Below are 20,882 nucleotides of genomic sequence, written 5' to 3'. Positions count from 1 at the left end.
AAAAATGGGATTTTTGAGGGAAAACTGGGGGTTCTGAGGGGGAGAAGTGGGGTTTTGGGGGGAGAAATGGGAATCTGAGGGAAAAAGGTTTTTTTTTGAGGAAAAAGTGGGGTTTTGGGGGGAAAATGGGGGGATTTGGGGTGAGAAATGGGGATTCTGAGGGGAAAATTGGGATTTTTGAGGGAAATTTGTGGTTTCTTGGTGGAAAAAGTGGGGTTTTTGAGGAAAATCTGGGGGTTCTGAGGGGGAAATTAGGGGTTTTGGGGAAAAAGGGGGGTTTGGGGGGAAAAAGTGGGGGTTCTGAGGGGAAAAAGTGTTTTTTTGAGGGAAAAAGTGGATTTTTGAGAGAAATCTGGGTGTTCTGAGGGGGAGAAGTGGGGTTTGGGGGAAGAAAGGGGGAATCTGAGGGAAAAAGTGTTTTTTTTGAGGAAAAAGTGTTTTTTTTTTGAGGAAAAATGGGGGGATTTGGGGGGAAAAATGGGGATTCTGAGGGAAAAAGTGTGATTTTTGTGGGAAATCTGGGTTATTTTGGTGGAAAAAGTGAGGTTTTTGAGGGAAATCTGGGGGTTCTGAGGAGAAAAAGTGGGGTTTTGGGGGAAAAGGGGGTATTTGGGGGGGGTAAAAGGGGATTTTGAGGGGAAAAAGTGGGGGTTTGAGGGAAATCTGGGTTATTTTGGTTGAAAAAAGTGGGGGGTTTTGAGGGAAATCTGGGGGTTCTGAGGGGAGAAAGTGGGAATTTTGACGGAAATCTTTCTTTTTTGGTGGAAAAAGTGGGGTTTTTGAGGGAAAAGTAGGGGGTTCTGAGGGGAAAAGTGGGGTTTTTGAAGAAAAATGGGGGATTTGGGGGTGAAATTGGGGATTTTGAGGGGAAAAAGTGGGGTTTTGGGGGGAGAAAGGGGGAATCTGAGGAGAAAAGTGGGTGTTTTGAGGAAAAAGTGGGATTTCTGAGGAAAAAGTGTGAATTTTGAGGGAAATCTGGGTTATTTTGGTGGAAAAAGTGGGGTTTTTGAGGGGAGAAAGGGGGGTTCTGGGGGTAAAAGTGGGGTTTTTGAGGGAAATCTGGGGGTTCTGAGGGGAAAAAGTGGGGTTTTGGGGGAAGAAAGGGGGAATCTGAGGGAAAAATTGTTTTTTTTGAGGGAAAAGTGGGGTTTTTGAGGAAAAATGGGGGGGTTTGGGGGGGGGAAAGGGGGGTTCTGAGGGGAAAATTGGGATTTTTGATGGAAATTTGTGTTTTTTTGGGGGAAAAAGTGGGGTTTTTGAGGAAAAAGTGGGGGTTCTGAGGGGAAAAGTATGATTTTTGAGGGAAATCTGGGGGTTCTGAGGGGAGAAAGTGGGATTTTTGACGGAAGTCTTTCTTTTTTGGTGGAAAAAGTGGGGTTTTTGAGGGAAAAGTGGGGGTTCTGAGGGGAAAAGTGGGGATTTTGAAGAAAAATGGGGGGATTTGAGGGGAAAAAGGGGGGTTTGAGGCGAAATCTGAGGGGAAAAAGTGGGGTTTTTGAGGAAAAGGTGAGGGTTCTGAGGTATGAAGTATGATTTTGGGGGAAAAAGGGGGGTTTGGGGGAGATCTGAGGGGAAAAGGGGGGATTTTGGGGAAAATGGGGGGGTTGGGGGGGGAAAGGGGGGTTCTGACGGGAAAATTGGGATTTTTGATGGAAATTTGTTGTTTTTTGGTGGAAAAAGTGGGGTTTTTGAGGGAAAAGTGGGGGGTTCTGAGGGGAAAAGTGGGGTTTTTGAGGAAAAATGGGGGGATTTGGGGGGGGAAATGGGGGTTCTGAGGGGAAAAAGTGGGATTTTTGAGGGAAATCTGGGTTATTTTGGTGGAAAAAGTGGGGTTTTTGAGGAAAATCTGTGGGTTCTGAGGGGAAAAAGTGGGGTTTTGGGGGAAAAGGGGGGATTTGGGGGGGTAAAGGGGGAATCTGAGGGGAAAAAGTGGTTTTTTTGAGGGAAAAAGTGGGATTTTGGGGGGAAGAAGGGGGCTTCTGAGGAGGAAAGTGGGGGTTTTGAGCAAAAAGTGGGTTTTTGAGGGGGAAAAAGTGTGATTTTTGAGGGGAAAAAGGGGGATTTTTGAGGAAAAAGTGGGGGTTCTGAGGGAAAAAGTGTGATTTTTGAGGGAAATCTGGGGGTTCTGAGGGGAAAAGTAGGGTTTTTGAGGAAAAATGGGGGGATTTGGGGTGAGAAATGGGGATTCTGGGGGGAAAATTGGGATTTTTGAGGGAAATCTGGGGGTTTGGGTGGAATAAAGGGGGGTTTTGAGGTGAAAAATGGGGATTGTGAGGGGAAAAGTGTGATTTTTGAGGGAAAAGTGCAGGTTCTGAGGGGAAAAGTGGGAGTTTTTGGAAAAAAAGGGGGTTTGGGGGGTAAACTGGGGGGCTTAGTGGGTAATAAGGGGATATTTGGGGTGAAAAATGGGGATTCTGGGGGGAAAAGTGGGAGTTTTGAGGGAAAATGGGGGGATTTGGGGTGAGAAATGGGGATTCTTAGGGGAAAAATGGGGAGTTCTGAGGAGAAACGTGGGATTTTGGGGGAAAAATGGGGATTCTGAGGGGAAAAGGGGGGATATGGGGGAAAAAGGTGGATTTTGGGGGAAAAGTGGGGGTTCTGAGGGGAAAAGTGGGATTTTTGAGGGAAAACGGGGGTTTGGGGGTGAAATGGGGGGTTTTGGGGGAAAATTGGGGGATATGGGACGTAAAGGGGGGTTTTAAAGGAAGAAATTGGGCTATTTTGGGGAAAAATGGGTATTTGTGGAGGGAAATGGATATTCTGAGGAGAAAAGTGAGATTTTATAGGGGAAAATGGGATTTTTGGGGTGAAAAAGGGAGGATTGGGGCAAAAAAGAGGGATTCTGAGGAGAAAAAGTGGGATTTTGTGTGAAAAAAGTGGGTTTTTGGGGAAAAAAGGGTGATTCTGAGGTAAAAATTGGGAATTGGGGGCGGAAGAGGGAATTGGCGAAAAAAATGGGGTTTTGAGGGAGAAAAGGAGGGTTTGGTTGTAAAAATCATCATTTCAGGCCAAAATAGATATTTTTGTGGAAAAGGGGAGGTTTTGAGAGGAAAAAGTGGGATTTTGGGGGAGAAAGAGGTGTTTTGGGGAGGAAAAGGGAAGATTGGGGGAAAATTGAGGGTTTTGAGGAGAAAAAGCGGGGTTTTGGGGGTAAAAAGAGGGATTTTTGGGGTAAAAAGCGGGATTTTGAAGGAAAAAGGAATTGGGGAGTAAATGGGGGGATTTGGGTGGTGACGAGGGAGTTTTGGGGGCAAAAAGGGCGATTTTGGGGGTAAAATGAGAATATTTGGGTCTAATGGGGAAATCTGAGGCTAGAGGGGTGATTTTGGGGTGAAATGGGCAAATCTGGGGCCAAATGGCTGATATGGGCACAAAACGTGCAATTTTAGGTCAGAGGAGCCAGTTTTGGGGTTAAAATGGTCAATTTAGGCACAAAAGAGCAAATTTTGGGGAAAAACAAGGCGTTTTGCATCACAAGGCACATTTTTGGGCAGAAAGAAGCAGTTTTGGGTAAGAAGGGCAGGTAATGGGGGTGCAGCAGGCAATTTGGGGCAAAATGGGCATTTTGGGGCCAAACAGGCAAATTTTGGGGCCAGACGGGTGATTTTGAGGATGAAATGGGCGATTTTGGGGCCAAATGGGCAGTTTTGGGGACCAAAGAGGCAATTTTGGGGATAAAATTGGTGATTTTGGGGGCCTAAAGGGCAATTCTTGTGGTGAAATGGGCGATTTTGGGGCCAAATAGGCAGTTTTTGAGGCCAAATGGGCAGATTTGGGGCCAAATAGGTGTTTTTTGGGGGAAAAGTGGGCAATTTTGGCGCCAAATGGGCGTTTTTTGGGGGAAAAGTGGGCAATTTTGGGTTGAAATGGGCAATTTTGGGGCCAAATGGGGGATTTTTGAGGTGAAATGGGCAATTTTGGGTGCAAATGGGTGATTTTTGAGGGAAAAGTGGGCAATTTAGGGCCAAATGGGCGTTTTGTGGGGGAAAAGTGGGCAATTTTGGGTCAAAATGGGTGAATTTGGGGCCAAATGGGTGATTTTTGAGGTGAAATGGGCGATTTTGGGTCCAAAAGAGTGATTTTTGAGGGAAAAGTAGGCAATTTTGGGGCCAAATGGGGGATTTTTGAGGTGAAATGGGCGATTTTGGGTGCAAATGGGTGATTTCTGAGGGAAAATGAGGCAATTTAGGGGTCAAACCTGTGTTTTTTTGGGGAAAAGTGGGCAATTTTGGGGCCAAATCGGTGTTTTGTGGGGGAGAAGTGGGCAATTTTGGGTCAAAATGGGTGAATTTGGGGCCAAATGGGCAATTTTGGGTCAAAATGGGCGATTCCTGAGGGAAAATGGGCAATTTTGGGGCCAAATGGGTGATTTCTGAGGGAAAATGAGGCAATTTAGGGGTCAAATCTGTGTTTTTGGGGGGAAAAGTGGGCAATTTTGGGGCCAAATGGGCGATTTTGGGTCCAAATGGGCGATTCCTGAGGGAAAAGTGGACAATTTAGGGCCAAATGGGGGATTTTTGAGGTGAAATGGGGGATTTTGGGTGCAAATGGGTGATTTCTGAGGGAAAATGAGGCAATTTAGGGGTCAAAACTGCGTTTTTTTGGGGAAAACTGGGCAATTCTGGGGCCAAATGGGCGATTTTTGAGGTGAAACGGGCGATTTTGGGTGCAAATGGGTGATTTTTAAGGGAAAAGGAGGCAGTTTTGGGGCCAAGTGGGTAGATTTGGGGCCGGATGGGCGATTTTTGAGGGAAAAGTGGGCAATTTTGGGGCCAAATGGGGGATTTCTGAGGTGAAATGGGCGATTTTGGGTGCCAATGGGTGATTTTTAAGGGAAAAGGAGGCAGTTTTGGGGCCAGATGGGCCATTTCTGAGGGAAAATGAGGCAATTTGGGAGCCAAATGTCTGTTTCTTTGGTCAAAAAGGGCGATTTTGGGGCCAAATGGGTGATTTTTAAGGGAAAAGGAGGCAGTTTTGGGGCCAGATGGGCGATTTTTGAGGGAAAAGTGGGCAATTTTGGGGCCAAATGGGCAATTCTTGAGGTGAAATGGGCAATTTTGGGGCCAAAAGGGAAGATTTAGGGCCAAATGGGTGATTTCTGAGGGAAAATGAGGCAATTTAGGGGTCAAATGGGCGTATTTTTGGGGAAAAGTGGGCAATTTGGGGTCGAAATGGGTGAATTTGGGGCCAAACGAGCAAATTTGGGTCAAAATGGGCGATTCCTGAGGGAAAAGTGGGCAATTTTGGGGCCAAATGTGTGTTTCTTTGGTCAAAATGGTCAATTTTGGGTCAAAAAGGGCGATTTTGGGGCCAAATGGGGGATTTTTGAGGTGAAATGCGCGATTTTGGGTCCAAAAGAGTGATTTTTAAGGGAAAAGTGGGCAATTTTGGGGCCAAATGGGCAATTCTTGAGGTGAAATGGGCAGTTTTTGAGGCCAAAAGGGAAGATTTCGAGCCAAATGGGTGATTTCTGAGGGAAAATGAGGCAATTTTGGGGCCAAATGGGCATTTTTTGGGTCGAAATGGGCGATTTTTGAGGTGAAACGGGCGATTTTGGGTCCAAATGGGCGATTTTTAAGGGAAAAGGAGGCAGTTTTGGGGCCAAGTGGGTAGATTTGGGGCTGGATGGGCGATTTTTGAGGGAAAAGTAGGCAATTTTGGGTCAGAATGGGTGAATTTGGGGCCAAATGGGTGATTTCTGAGGGAAAATGAGGCAATTTAGGGGTCAAACCTGTGTTTTTTTGGGGAAAAGTTGGCAATTTTGGGGCCAAATCGGTGTTTTGTGGGGGAGAAGTGGGCAATTTTGGGTCAAAATGGGTGAATTTGGGGCCAAATGGGCAATTTTGGGTCAAAATGGGCGATTCCTGAGGGAAAAGTGGACAATTTAGGGCCAAATGGGGGATTTTTGGGTGCAAATGGGTGATTTCTGAGGGAAAATGGGGCGATTTAGGGGTCAAAACTGCGTTTTTTGGGGGAAAACTGGGCAATTTTGGGGCCAAATGGGCCATTTTTGAGGTGAAACGGGCGATTTTGGGTCCAAATGGGTGATTTTTAAGGGAAAAGGAGGCAGTTTTGGGGCCAAGTGGGTAGATTTGGGGCCGGGTGGGCGATTTTTGAGGGAAAAGTGGGCAATTTAGGGCCAAATGGGCGATTTTTGAGGTGAAACGGGCAATTTTGGGTGCCAATGGGTGATTTTTAAGGGAAAAGGAGGCAGTTTTGGGGCCAAGTGGGTAGATTTGGGGCCGGATGGGCGATTTTTGAGGGAAAAGTGGGCAATTTAGGGCCAAATGGGTGATTTTTGAGGGAAAAGTGGGCAATTTTGGGGCCAAATGTGTGTTTCTTTGGTCAAAATGAGCAATTTTGGGACCAAATGGGTGATTTTTGAGGGAAAAGTGGGCAATTTTGGGGCCAAATGTGTGTGTTTTTGGTCAAAATGCGCAATTTGGTGTCAAAAATTGCTATTTTGGGGACCAAACGCGCGATTTCCGCGCGAAAACCGTGCCGTTTGGGGCCGCCCTTCCCCCTTTGGCACCGACCATCCCAGAATAGGGCTTCGAAGCCCCGATTTTGGGCTCAAACCCCCTATTTTCGGGTCCGTCAGCGCGTGGCGCTGGTGGAGACCCCCTACGGGACGGCGCGCGTGGGTGTTTTGGGGTCGCCCCGGCCGGGCCGCCCCGCGATCCTCACCTTCCCCGACGTCGGCCACACGCGTGAGTGACCCTAAAAGAGGGGTTTTAGGGTCGGGAGGTCTCATGACACCCCCCTGACCCTATAAAACCCCCCCCCGACCCCAGACGAGTCGTGTTTCGCCCCGCTCTTCGCCCACCCGGAGATGCAGGAGATCGCCCGCGGCTTCCTGCGCCTGCACCTCGAGGCGCCCGGCATGGAGGAGGGGGCTCCCCCGTACCCCTCGGGGTCTGTGCCGGCCCCATAAAGCCCCCCCTGGTCCTATTAAAGCCCCCTTGGCCCTATTAAACCCCCCTCGGCCCCATTGAGCCCCCCCTGCCCCATTAAATGCCCCTTGACCCCATTAATCCCCCCCCGGCCCTATTAAACCCCCTCGGCCCTATTGGCCCTATTAATACCCCATCAACCCCATAAAGCCCCCCCGGCCCTATTAAACCCCACACAGCCCCATTGAGCCCCCCTCGGCCCTATTAACCCCCTTCAGCCCCATAAAGCCCCCCCGGCCCTATTAAACCCCCCTCGATCCCATTGAGCCCCCTCGGCCCCAATAATCCCCCCTTGGCCCTATTAATACCCCATCAACCCCATTGAGCCCCCTCGGCCCCAATAATCCCCCCTTGGCCCTATTAACCCCCTTCAGCCCCATAAAGCCCCCCCGGCCCTATTAAACCCCCCTTGATCCCATTAAGTCCCCCTTGGCCCTATTAAACCCCCCCCCGACCCCATTGTGCCCCCCCGGCCCTATTAAAGCCCCCTCAGCCCTATTAAATCCCCATCAACCCCATTGAGCCCCCCTTGGCCCTATTGAGCCCCCCCTGCCCTATTAATACCCCATCAACCCCATAAAGCCCCCCCGGCCCTATTAAACCCCTCCTGACCCCATTGAGCCCCCTCGACCCTATTAAACCCCCCCTGACCCCATTGAGCCCCCACAGCCCCATTGAGCCCCCTTGGCCCTATTAACCCCCATCAACCCCATAAAGCCCCCTCGACCCCATTGAGCCCCATCAACCCCATTGAGCCCCCCCGGCCCTATTAAACCCCCCTCGACCCCATTGAGCCCCCCCGGCCCTATTAAATCCCCCCCAGCCCCATTGAGCCCCCTCGGCCCCAATAATCTCCCTTCGACCCCATTGAGCCCCCCTGGCCCTATTAAATCCCCCCCAACCCCATTGAGCCCCCTTGGCCCTATTAAACCCCCCTGACCCCATTGAGCCCCCCTCAGCCCTATTAACCCCCTTCAGCCCCATAAAGCCCCCCCAGCCCTATTAAACCCCCCTCGACCCCATTGAGCCCCCCCGGCCCTATTAAAGCCCCCTTGACCCCATTAAGCCCCCTCAGCCCTATTAATACCCCATCAACCCCATAAAGCCCCCCTGGCCCTATTAAACCCCCCCTCGACCCAATTGAGCCCCATCAACCCCATTGAGCCCCCTCGGCCCTATTAAACCCCCTTCAGCCCCATAAAGCCCCCCTGGCCCTATTAAACCCCCCCGGCCCTATTAAACCCCCCTCAATCCCATTGAGCCCCCCTTGGCCCTATTAATACCCCATCAACCCCATAAAGCCCCCCCGGCCCTATTAAATCCCCCCCGACCCCATTGAGCCCCCTTGGCCCTATTAAACCCCTCCTGACCCCATTGAGCCCCCCCAGCCCCATTAAATTCCCCTTGACCCCATTAATCCCCCCCCAACCCTATTAAACCCCCTTGACCCCATAAATCCCCCCCCGGCCCCATTAACCCCAAACCCACCCCATTGGCCAACCGCTGACCCCGTAAATCCCCCATCGACCCCAGTGCCCCCCAGCGACCCCACAACCTTCCCTGTGACCCCATGACCCCCTCCGTGACCCCATAACCCCCTCCGTGACCCCATAAGCCCCCTGACCCTATAAGCCCCCCCCGCAGGTACCAGTACCCGTCCCTGGAGCAGCTGGCCGAGATGATCCCATACGTCCTGCAGCACCTCAAGTGAGCCACCCTATAAGGCCCCATAGACCCCATAACGGCCCTATAAGGCCCTATAGACCCCATAACGACCCTATAAGGCCCCATAGACCGCATAACGACCCTATAAGGCCCTATAGACCCCATAACGGCCCTATAAGGCCCTATAGACCCCATAACGACCCTATAAGGCCCCATAGACCCTATAAGGCCCCATAGACCCCATAACGACCCTATAAGGCCCTATAGACCCCATAATGACCCTATACGGCCCTATAGACCCCATAACGACCCTATAAGGCCCTATAGGCCCCGTAACAACCCTATAAGGCCCTATAGACCCCGTAACGACCCCATAACAGCCCTATAGACCCTACAATGACCCCATAAGAGCTCTATAAGGCCCTATAGACCCCATAGCGGCCCTATATGCCCCATAACGACCCCATAAGGCCCTTTAATGACCCTACAAGACCCTATAACGGCCCTATAGGGAGCTTATAGGGCCCCATAACGACCTGGTAAGGCCCTATAACAGCCCTACAGGACCCTATAGCGGCCCTATAACGACCCTAAAAGGCTTTATAAGACCCTGTAAGGCCTTATAAGGCCCTTTAGTGACCCTATAAGGCCTTATGAGGCCCTATAACGTCCCTATGTGGCCCTATAATGACCCTATAAGGCATTATAAGGCCCCATAATGACCCTATAAGGCCCTATAACGTCCCTATATGGCCCTATAATGACCCTATAAGGCATTATAAGGCCCCATAATGACCCTATAAGGCCCTATAACGTCCCTATATGGCCCTATAATGACCCTATAAGGCATTATAAGGCCCCATAATGACCCTATAAGGCCCTATAACGTCCCTATATGGCCCTATAATGACCCTATAAGGCATTATAAGGCCCCATAATGACCCTATAAGGCCCTATAGTGACCCTATAAGGCCTTATAAGGCCCTATAACGACCCTATAATGACCCTATAAGGCATTATAAGGCCCTATAACATCCTATAGTGACTCTATAAGGCCCTATAACGGCCCTATAAGGCCCTCTAATGACCCTATAGTGACCCTATAAGGCCTTATAAGGCCCTATAACGACCCTATAATGACCCTATAAGGCATTATAAGGCCCTATAACATCCTATAGTGACTCTATAAGGCCCTATAACGGCCCTATAAGGCCCTCTAATGACCCTATAGTGACCCTATAAGGCCTTATAAGGCCCTATAACGACCCTATAATGACCCTATAAGGCATTATAAGGCCCTATAACATCCTATAGTGACTCTATAAGGCCCTATAACGGCCCTATAAGGCCCTCTAATGACCCTATAGTGACCCTATAAGGCATTATAAGGCCCTACAAGACCCTATAGGGCCCTATACTGACCCTATAAGGCATTATAAGGCCCTATATCGACCCTATAATGACCCTATAAGATTCTTTAGTGACCCTATAAGGCATTATAAGGCCCTACGATGACCCTATATGGCCCTATAACAACCCTATACGGCCCTATAATGACCCTATAAGGCCTCATAAGGCCCTATAAGGCCCTATACTGACCCTATAAGGCATTACAAGGCCCTGTAACGACCCTATAAGGCCCTATAATGACCCTATAAGGCATTATAAGGCCCTATAATGGCCCTATAAGATTCTATAGTGACCCTATAAGGCCTTATAAGGCCCTATAATGACCCTATATGGCCCTATACTGACCCTATAAGGCATTATAAGGCCCTATAAGATCCTATAGTGACCCCATAAGGCCTTATAAGGCCCTATAACGACCCTATACGACCCTATATGGCCCTATAAAGCATTATAAGGCCCCATACTGACCCTATAAGGCATTATAAGGCCCTACAAGGCCCTATAACGACCCTATAAGGCCCCATAATGACCCTGTATGGCCCTATACTGACCCTATAAGGCATTATAAGGCCCTGTAAGATCCTATAGTGACCCCATAAGGCCTTATAAGGCCCTATAACGATCCTATATGGCCCCATACTGACCCTATAAGGCATTATAAGGCCCTACAAGACCCTATAACGACCCCATAAGGCCCTATATGGCCCTATACGGCCCCGTAAGGCCCTATGGGGTCGGGTGGGGGGGCTGACCCCGTATCTTTCCCCCCCCGACCCCATAACAGCGTCAGGAGCGTCATCGGCATCGGCGTCGGGGCCGGGGCCTTCGTGCTGGCCAAGTTCGGGGTGAGTTGGGGGGTCAGGTATGGGGTCAGGGGTCATGGGGTCAGGTATGGGGTCAGTTATAGGGTCAGGGGGTTATGGGGTGGGTTATGGGGTCATGGGGGGGTTATGGGGTGGGTTATGGGGTCATTGGGGTTATGGGGGGGTTATGGGGTCGTAGGGGGGTTATGGGGTCGGTTATGGGGTCACTGGGGGGTTATGGGGGGGTTATGGGGTGGTTATGGGGTCATGGGGGGGTTATGGGGGGGTTATGGGGTCATGGGGGGGTTATGGGGTGGGTTATGGGGTCATTGGGGGGGTTATGGGGAGGTTATGGGGTCGTTGGGGGGTTATAGGGGGGGTTTGGGGGGTTATGGGGTCACTGGGGGGTTATAGGGTGGGTTATGGGGTTATGGGGTGGGTTATGGGGTTATGGGGGGATTATGGGGTCATTGGGAGGTTATAGGGTCAGTTATGGGGTCATGGGGGGTTATGGGGGGTTATGGGGTCATGGGGGGGTTATGGGGTCAGTTATAGGGTCAGGGGGGTTGTGGGGTCATTGGGGGGGTTATGGGGTCAGTTATGGGGTCGTTGGGGTTATGGGGTCATTGGGGGGTTATAGAGGGGTTATGGGGTCATTGGGGGGGTTCTGGGGGTTCTGGGGTGGGTTCTGGGGTTTTGGGGTGTTTATGGGGTTTGTAGTGTGGTTCTGGGTTTTTTAGGGGCTTTATCTTTTTGGGGGAGGGGGTTCTGGGGTTTTTAGGGGGATTTGGGCATTTTATAGGGCGATTCTGGGGGCTTTGGGGGCATTTCTGCTTTTTTGGGGTGGTTGTGGGATTTTGGGGTCGTTTTTTGTGGGTTTTCTGTTTTTGTTTCTCTTTTTTAGTGGGGTTTTGGGGTTTTTGTGGGGTTTTGGGGTTTTTGTGGGGTTTTGGGGTTTTTGTGGGGTTTCGCTTTCGGTTTCAGTGCGGTTTTGGGGTTTTTAGTGGGGTTTTGGGGCTTTTTAGTGGGGTTTTGGGGTTTTCAGTGGGGATTTGGGGTTTTTAGTGGGGTTTTGGGGCTTTTTAGTGGGGTTTCGGTTGTTTTCAGTGGGGATTTGGGGTTTTCAGTGGGGATTTGGGGTTTTCAGTGGGGTTTTGGGGTTTTCAGTGGGGTTTTGGGGCTTTTTAGTGGGGTTTTGGGGTTTTCAGTGGGGTTTTGGGGCTTTTTAGTGGGGTTTTGGTTGTTTTCAGTGGGGTTTTGGGGTTTTCAGTGGGGTTTTGGGGCTTTTTAGTGGAGTTTCGGTTGTTTTTAGTGGGGTTTTGGGGTTTTTCAGTGGGATTTCAGATTTTTTTGGGGGTTTTTAATAGGGTTTTGTGTTTTTTAGAGGGGTTTTAGGATTTTTTAGCGGGGTTTGGGTTTATTTAGGGGGCTTTTGGGGTTTTTAGTGGGGTTTGCATTTTTTTTAGTAGGGTTTTGGGCTCATTCAGTGGGGTTTTGGGCTCATTGAGTGGGGTTTTGGGGTTCTTTATTGGGGTTTTGGGTTCTTTTGCGGGGTTTTGGGATTCTTTATTGGGGTTTGGGGTTTTTCAGTGGGGTTTTTGGGTTCATTCAGCAGGGTTTCAGGTTTCTCAGTGGGTTTTTGGGTTAATTTAGTGGAATTTGGGATTCTTTAGTGGGGTTTGAAATTTTTTGCGGTAGGGTTTTGGGTTCTTTTTTGGGGTTTTGGTTTCTTTAATAGGGTTCGGGCTTTTTCAGTGGGGTTTTGGGTTTCTTTAGCGGGGTTTTGGGTTCTTTAATAGGGTTTGGGATTTTTAAGCAGGATTTTGGGCTGGTTCTGCAGGTTTTTGGGCTTCTTTAGCGGGGTTTTGGGATTCTTTATTGGGGTTTTGGGATTCTTTAATAGGGTTTGTGTTTTTTCAGGAGGGTTTTGGGATTCTTTAGCAGAGTTTTGGGCTTCTTTAGCGGTGTTTTTGATTCTTTAATAGGATTTATATTTTTTCAGCGGGGTTTTTGGGCTGGTTTTGGTTTTTTTTGGGTCATTTTTTGGGTTTTTTTTTATGGTGTCCCCGTTCCCCGCAGCTGAGCCGCCCGGAGGCGGTGGAGGGCCTGGTGCTGGTCAACATCGACCCCCAGGCCAAGGGCTGGATGGACTGGGCCGCGCACAAGGTGGGACCCTATAGACCCCCGACCCTATAGACCCCCCCCCTATAGCCCCCCTGACCCTATAGACCCCTCCCCTATAGCCCCCTGACCCTATAGACCCCGCCCCTATAGGCCCTGCCCCTATAGGCCCCCCCCTACAGGGCCCCAAATCCCTCCCGGGGCGTCTGTGGGGTGCCCTATATGTTCCCGTGGGGTACCTATAGAGCCCCTACAGGGTCCCCTATAGGCCCCAGGTCCCCTATAGGTTCCCTATAGGTCCCTTATAGATCCCCTATAGGGCCCCCTATAAGCCCAGGTTCCTATAGGTCCCCTATAGATCCCTTATAGGCCCCAGGTCCCCCTATAGATCCCCTATATGTCCCCTATAGGGTCCCCTATAGATCCCCTATAGGCCCCAGGTTCCTAGAGATGCCCTATAGGTTCCTGTGGGGTACCTATAGAGCCCCTATAGATCCCCTATGGGGTCCCCTATGGATCCCCTATAGGCCCCAGGTTCCTATAGATCCCCTATAGGTTCCCTATAGGTCCCTTATAGATCCCCTATAGGGCCCCCTATAAGCCCAGGTTCCTATAGATCCCCTATAGGTCCCCTATAGATCCCCTATAGGCCCCAGGTTCCTATAGGTTCCCTATAGATCCCCTATAGGGTCCCCTATAGATCCCCTATAGATCCCCCAAAGGCCCCAGGTTCCTATAGGTCCCCTATATGTTCCCCATGGGTCCCCGTAGGGCTCCTATACGTCCCCATAGATCCCCTATAGGTCTCGTATAGGCCTCCTATAGGGTCCCTATAGGTCTCCTGTGTGTCCCAGGCCCTTATGGATCCCCTATAGGCCCCCTATAAGTCCCTATAGATCCCCTATACAGCACCTATAGGTCTCCTGTATGTGCCTGGTCCCTCTCTGTCCCCTATAGGTTCCTGTCACCTTCCTGTCCCTATAGATCCCCTATGGGTCCCTATAGGTCTCCTGTAGGTCCTCGCACCCCTATAGATCCCCTCTGGGTCCCTATAGATCCCCTATGGGCCCCTATAGGTCTCCTATAGCCTCTGGGTCCCCTATAGGTGCCTGTGGCCCCCTATGGATCCCATGGGTCCCTATGGGTCCAGGTGGATCCCGGTGGCCCCCTATAGATCCTGTGGGTCCCAGTGGCCCATATGGATCCCATGGGTCCCTATGGATCCTGCTGGGTCCCTATGGATCCCATGGGTTGCTATAGGTCCCAGTGGTCCCCTATGGATCCCATGGGTCCCAGAGGCCCCGTATGGATCCCGTGGGTCCCTATGGGCCCCTATGGATCCTGTGGGTCCCGGTGGCCCCCTATGGATTCCATGGGTCCCTACAGGCCCCTATGGGTCCTAGTGGGTCCCTATGGATCCCATGGGTTGCTATAGGTCCCAGAGGCCCCCTATGGATCCTGTGGGTCCCAGAGGCCCCCTATGGATCCTGTGGGTCCCTACGGCCCCCTATGGATTCCATGGGTCCCTGCGGGTCCCTATGGATCCCGGTGGCCCCCTATGGATCCCGTGGGTTCCTATGGATCCTGTGGGTTGCTATGGGTCCCTATGGGCCCCTATGGATCCTATGGGTCCCTGGGGATCCCTATGGGTCCCAGTGGCCCCCTATGGATCCCGTGGGTCCCTATGGATCCCATGGGTTGCTATAGGTCCCAGTGGCCCCATATGGATCCTATGGGTCCCTGTGGGTCCCAGTGGCCCCCTATGGATCCCAGTGGGTCCCTATGGATCCCATGGGTTGCTATAGGTCCCAGTGGCTCCCTATGGATCCCATGGGTCCCTGTGGGTCCCGGTGGCTCCCTATGGATCCTGGTGGGTCCCTATGGGTCCTGATGGCCCCCTATGGATCCCATGGGTCCCAGTGGGTCCCTATGGATCCTGTGGGTTGCTATGGGTCCCTATGGCCCCCTATGGATCCTATGGGTCCCACTGGGCCCCCTATGGATCCTGTGGGTCCCTATGGATCCCATGGGTTGCTATAGGTCCCTATGGATCCTATGGGCCCCTATGGGTCTTGGGGGGCCCCTATGGATCCCAGTGGGTCCCTATGGATCCTATGGGTCCCTGTGGGTCCCAGTGGCCCCCTGTGGATCCCATGGGTCCCTATGGGTCCCTATGGATCCCAGTGGGTCCCTATGGATCCTATAGGTCCCTGGGGATCCCTATGGGTCCTGGTGGCCCCCTATAGATCCGGTGGGTCCCAGTGGCCCCCTATGGATCCTGGGGGTCCCGGTGGGCCCCTATAGATCCCGTCCCCTCCCCTCCCCCCCCAGCTGTCGGGGCTGACATCGTCCACCACCGACCTGATCCTGGGGCACCTCTTCACACAGGTACTGGGGGCACTGGGGGGGACTGGGAGGGACTGGGGGGTGACTGGGGGGAACTGGGAGGGACTGGGGGGGTGACTGGGGGGAACTGGGAGGGACTGGGAGGGACTGGGGTGTGACTGGGGGGAACTGGGAGTCACTGGGGGGGTGACTGGGATCACTGGGGAGTAACTGGAGGGTAACTGGGGGTGACTGGGAGGTAACTGGGATCGTTGGGAGGTAACTGGGAGTAACTGGGGGGGTTGCTGGAAGTGACTGGGAGGGTCTGTGGGGTTACTGGGAGTAACTGGGAGCAACTGGGTTAACTGGGGGCGTAACTGGGAGTTACTGGGGGGTGACTGGCGGGAACTGGGAGGGACTGGGGCGTGACTGGGGCGTGACTGGGGGGAACTGGGAGGGACTGGGGGGAACTGGGAGTCACTGGGGGGTAACTGGGAGTGACTGGGGGTGACTGGGGGGTAACTGGGATCATTGGGAGGTAACTGGGAGTAACTGGGATGGTCTGGAGGGTAACTGGGATCAGTGGGAGGTAACTGGGAGTGAATGGGGGGTAACTGGGGGGGTCTGGGGGGTAACTGGGAGTAACTGGGATTACTGGGAGGTAACTGGGGGGCTCCTGGGGTAACTGGGAGGGTCTCTGGGGTAACTGGGACTTACTGGGGGTAACTGGGATCACTGGGAGGTGACTGGGGGGCTAACTGGGAGTAACTGGGTTAACTGGGGGGTAACTGGGCTTACTGGGAGGTAACTGGGGGGCTCCTGGGTTAACTGGGAGGGTCTGTGGGGTAACTGGGAGTTACTGGGGGGGGCCCTGTGGGGTGAGCGGGGGTAACTGGGAGCGACTGGGATCGCTGGGGGTGACCGGGGGGGTAACTGGGAGGGAACTGGGAGGTAACTGGGAGGCACTGGTGCGGCAGGAGGAGCTGGCGGCCGCCCCCCCCGCGGTGCAGCAGAGCCGGGAGCGCCTGGGGGGGGCCCCCAACGTCCCCCTGCTCTGGGCCATGTACAACAGGTACTGGGAGCACTGGGAGGCACTGGGAGGGGCTGGGGGGGCGACTGGGGGGCACTGGGAGGGACTGGGGGGGCTGGTGGGGGACTGGGGGGCACTGGGGGGCACTGGGAGGGGGTTTGGGGGGGTTACAGGGCACTGGGAGGGTACTGGGATGTACTGGGAGGCACTGGGAGGGACTGGGAGGGTGACTGGGAGGCACTGGGAAGCACTGGGGTATACTGGGAGGTGGTTATGGGGTGCTGGGAGGTTACTGGGAGGCACTGGGTGGTACTGGGACGGGGCTGGGAGGTTACTGGGACATACTGGGAGGGACTGGGGGATTACTGGGATGTATTGGGACATACTGGGAGGGGACTGGGAGTGACGGGGATGTACTGGGAGGCTACTGGGATGAACTGGGAGGTTACTGGGAGGCACTGAGCTGCACTGGGAGGTTAATGGGATGTACTGGTTCATACTGGGAGGCTACTGGGAGGTTACTAGGGGTGTTACTGGGAAGCACTGGGGCATACTGGGAGGTGGTTATGGGGTACTGGGAGGTTACTGGGAGGCACTGGGTGGTACTGGGAGGTTACTGGGAGGGGGCTGGGAGCAACTGGGAGGTTACTGGGACATACTGGGAGGTACTGGGAGGGACTGGGGGATTAGTGGGATGTATTGGGACATACTGGGAGGGTGACTGGGAGTGACGGGGATGTACTGGGAGGCTACTGGGATGAACTGGGAGGTTACTGGGAGGCACTGAGCTGTACTGGGAGCTTACTGGGATGTACTGGTTCATACTGGGAGGCTACTGGGAGGTTACTAGGGTGTTACTGGGAAGCACTGGGGCATACTGGGAGGTGGTTATGGGGTGCTGGGAGGTTACTGGGAGGCACTGGGTGGCACTGGGAGGGGGCTGGGAGGGGGCTGGGAGCGACTGGGAGGTTATTAGGACATACTGGGATGTACTGGGAGGGACTGGGGGATTAGTGGGATGTATTGGGACATACTGGGAGGGGACTGGGAGTGACTGGGAGGTTATTGGGACATACTGGGCGGTACTGGGAGGCATTGGAAGTTACTGGGAGGTACTGGTGGATTACTGGGATGTATTGGGACATACTGGGAGGGGACTGGGAGTGACTGGGATGTACTGGGGGGGTAATGGGGTGGTACTGGTTCATACTGGGAGGCTACTGGGAGGTTATTAGGGTGTTACTGGGTTATACTGGGAGGGTACTGGGAGGCACTGGGTCATACTGGGAGGGACTGGGGGGTTACTGGGAGGTTATGAAGGGGTTACTGGGATGTACTGGGCTATACTGGGAGGTGCTGGGAGGTTACTGGGGCTTACTGGGAGGTTAGTGGAGGGTTACTGGCCCATACAGGTGTTTACTGGTTTATACTGGTGTGTACTGGTCCATACTGGTTTATACTGGTGCATACCAGTCTGTACTGGTGTGTACTGGTCCATACTGGTGCGTACTGGTCCATACTGGTTTATAGTGGTCTGTACTGGTCCATACTGGTCCTTACTGGTTTTTATTGGTGTTTACTGGTTTATACTGGTCTGAACCAGTCCATACTGCTCTGTACTGGTACCGGTTTATACTGGTCCATACTGGTTTATACTGGCCTGAATCAGTCTGTACTGGTGTGTACTGGTCTGAACTAGTCTGGACTGGTGTGTACCGGTCCACACTGGTCCATACTGGTTTATAGTGGTCCGTACTGGTTTGTACTGGTGTGTACTGGTCCATACAGGTCCGTACTGGTTTATACTGGTACCAGTTTATACTGGTGTGTACTGGTTTATACTAGTCCATACTGGTTTATACTGGTCTGAAGTTGTCTGTACTGGTGCATACTGGTCCGTACTGGCTTATACTGGTGTATACTGGTCCGTACTTGTCCATACTGGTTTATACTGGTGTATACTGGTGCTGGTTTATACTGGTGCATACTGGTCCATACTGGTTTATACTGGTCTGTACTGGTGCATATTTGGTTATACTGGTCTGAAATTGTCTGTACTGGTGCATACTGGTCCATACTGGCTTATACTGGTTTATACTGGTACTGGTTTATACTGGTGTGTACTGGTTTATACTAGTCCATACTGGTTTATACTGGTCTGAAATTGTCTGTACTGGTCCATACTGGTCCATACCAGTGTATACTGGTCCATACAGGTCCGTACTGGTTTATACTGATACCGGTTTATACTGGTGTGTACTGGTCTGTACTGGTTTATACTGGTCTGTACTGGTCCATACTGGTCCATGCTGCTTTATACTGATGTATACTGGTCCATACCGGCTCGTACTGGTCCGTACTGGTCCATACTGGTTTATACTGGTTTATACTGGTCCGTACTGGTGTATACTGGTTTATACTGATGTATACTGATACCGGTTTATACTGGTCTGTACTGGTCCATACTGGTTTATACTGGTCTGTACTGGTCCATACTGGTCCATGCTGGTTTATACTGATGTATACTGGTCCATACCGGCTCGTACTGGTCCGTACTGGTTTATACTGGTTTATACTGGTCCGTACTGGTCCATACTGGTTTATACTGGTGTATACTGATACCGGTTTATACTGGTTTGTACTGGTCCATACTGGCTTATACTGGTCTGTACTGGTGCATACTGGTCCATACTGGTTTATACTGATGTATACTGGTCCATACTGGTCCATACTGGTTTATACTGGTCCATACTGGTCCATACTGGTCCATACTGGTCCCTTCCCCCCACAGCCGCGGTGACCTGGGCCTGGAGCGCAACGGGGCCGTGACCCTGCGGTGAGCACCGCGACCCCCAGTAACCCCTTGACCTTTGACCCCTTGACCCCAACCCCTTAACCCCTTGACCCCTTGACCCCTGGTGACCTTTGACCCCCCGTGACCTTTGCCCTCTTGACCCCAGGTGCCCGGTGATGCTGGTGGTGGGCGACGCCTCCCCCCATGAGGACGCCGTGGTGAGGGGGGGGGCGGGGCCTCATTGTGACGTCATAAAGGGGGGCGTGGCCTCCATTGTGACGTCACAGAGGGGGGCGTGGCCTCGCGGTGACGTCACAGAGGGGGGCGTGGCCTCGAGGCTGAAGCCCCGCCCCCTCTATGCCCATATAAGGTCGAGTGCAACGCCAAGCTGGACCCCACCCAGACCTCCTTCCTCAAGGTTCGGGGCGGATTTTGGGGGGGTCCCAGCCAATTTTGGGGGGTCTGCGAAGCCAATTCGGGGCAAAAGAGGCCAGTTTGGGGTGCGGGAGGCCGTTTTGGGGCAAAACGGGCTGTTTTGGGGCGAAATGGGCTGTTTTGGGGCGAAATGGGCTGTTTTAGGGCAAAAGAGGCTGTTTTGGGGCAAAAGAGGCCGTTTTTGGGACACAAGAGGCCACATTTTGGGGCACGGGAAGGTATTTTGGGGTGTGGGAGGCCGTTTTGGGACAAAGGGATGGGATTTTGGGGCAAAAGAGGCCGTTTTGGGGTGCGGGAGGCCGTTTTGGGGTGTGGGAGGCCATTTTGGGGCAAAAAAGCCCATTTTTGGTGCCGTTTCGGGGGCGCGCCGTCCCAAAATGCTGTTACCCGACCTTCCAAAATTCCCATCGCACCTTCAACCCGAATTTACCCAAATCAACCCAAAATCAACCCAAAATCAACTCAATTTAACCCAAAATCAACCCAAATTAAATCACCCCAAATGAACCCAAAATCACCCCAAATCCACCCCAAATCAACCCAAAATCACCCCAAATCAACCTAAATCAACCCAAATCGCCCCAAATCAACCCCAAATCACCCCAAATCAACCCAAAATCAACCCAAAATCAACCCCAAATCAACCCAACATCACCCCAAATCACCCCAAATCAACCCAAAATCGCCCCAAATCAACCCAAAATCGCCCCAAATCAACCCAAAATCAACCCAAAATCTACCCAAAATCACCCCAAATAAACCCAAAATCACCCCAAATCACCCCAAATCACCCCAAATCACCCCAAATCACCCCAAATCAACCCAAATAAACCCAAATCAACCCAAATTAACCCAAAATCAACCCCAAATCACCCCAAATGAACCCAAATAGACCCAAAACCAACCCAAATCACCCCAAATCACCCCAAATCACCCCAAATCACCCCAAATCACCCCAAATCACCCCAAATCACCCCAAATAAACCCAAATCAACCCAAAATCAACCCCAAATCACCCCAAATGAACCCAAATAGACCCAAAACCAACCCAAATAAACCCCAAATCACCCCAAATAAACCCCAAATCACCCCAAATCGCCCCAAATCAACCCCAAATCAACCCAAAATCAACCCAAATCAACCCCAAATCAACCCAAATGAACCCAAAATCGCCCCAAATCAACCCAAAATCAACCCAGAATCACCCCAAAATCACCCCAAATCAACCTAAATCAACCCAAATCGCCCCAAATCGCCCCAAATCAACCCCAAATCAACCCCAAATCAACCCAAAATCAACCCAAATCAACCCAAATCTACCCAAAATCAACCCAAACCAACCCAAA

At 52.0% G+C, this 20,882-nt stretch overlaps 1 protein-coding gene across 6 annotated transcripts in view; it reads left to right on the top strand.

Moving 5' to 3' along the window:
- NDRG2 (NDRG family member 2) overlaps positions 1-20,882 on the top strand; it is a 52,874-nt gene that overhangs the window by 532 nt on the left and 31,460 nt on the right. For all 6 annotated transcript variants that reach the window (XM_072029628.1, XM_072029625.1, XM_072029626.1 and 3 more), the window contains exons 2-11: positions 6,602-6,710; positions 6,795-6,915; positions 8,598-8,660; positions 10,813-10,873; positions 12,911-12,997; positions 15,284-15,340; positions 16,255-16,349; positions 19,099-19,143; positions 19,268-19,319; positions 19,472-19,519. In XM_072029628.1, coding sequence (XP_071885729.1) covers positions 6,602-6,710; positions 6,795-6,915; positions 8,598-8,660; positions 10,813-10,873; positions 12,911-12,997; positions 15,284-15,340; positions 16,255-16,349; positions 19,099-19,143; positions 19,268-19,319; positions 19,472-19,519 — 738 coding nt within the window. The remainder of the gene's footprint in view (positions 1-6,601; positions 6,711-6,794; positions 6,916-8,597; positions 8,661-10,812; positions 10,874-12,910; positions 12,998-15,283; positions 15,341-16,254; positions 16,350-19,098; positions 19,144-19,267; positions 19,320-19,471; positions 19,520-20,882) is intronic.

Source organism: Anas platyrhynchos, chromosome 31 (assembly GCF_047663525.1).
Source record: "Anas platyrhynchos isolate ZD024472 breed Pekin duck chromosome 31, IASCAAS_PekinDuck_T2T, whole genome shotgun sequence".
NCBI classification, from domain to species: domain Eukaryota; kingdom Metazoa; phylum Chordata; class Aves; order Anseriformes; family Anatidae; genus Anas; species Anas platyrhynchos.
This window is presented reverse-complemented; position numbering and strand designations above follow the sequence as displayed.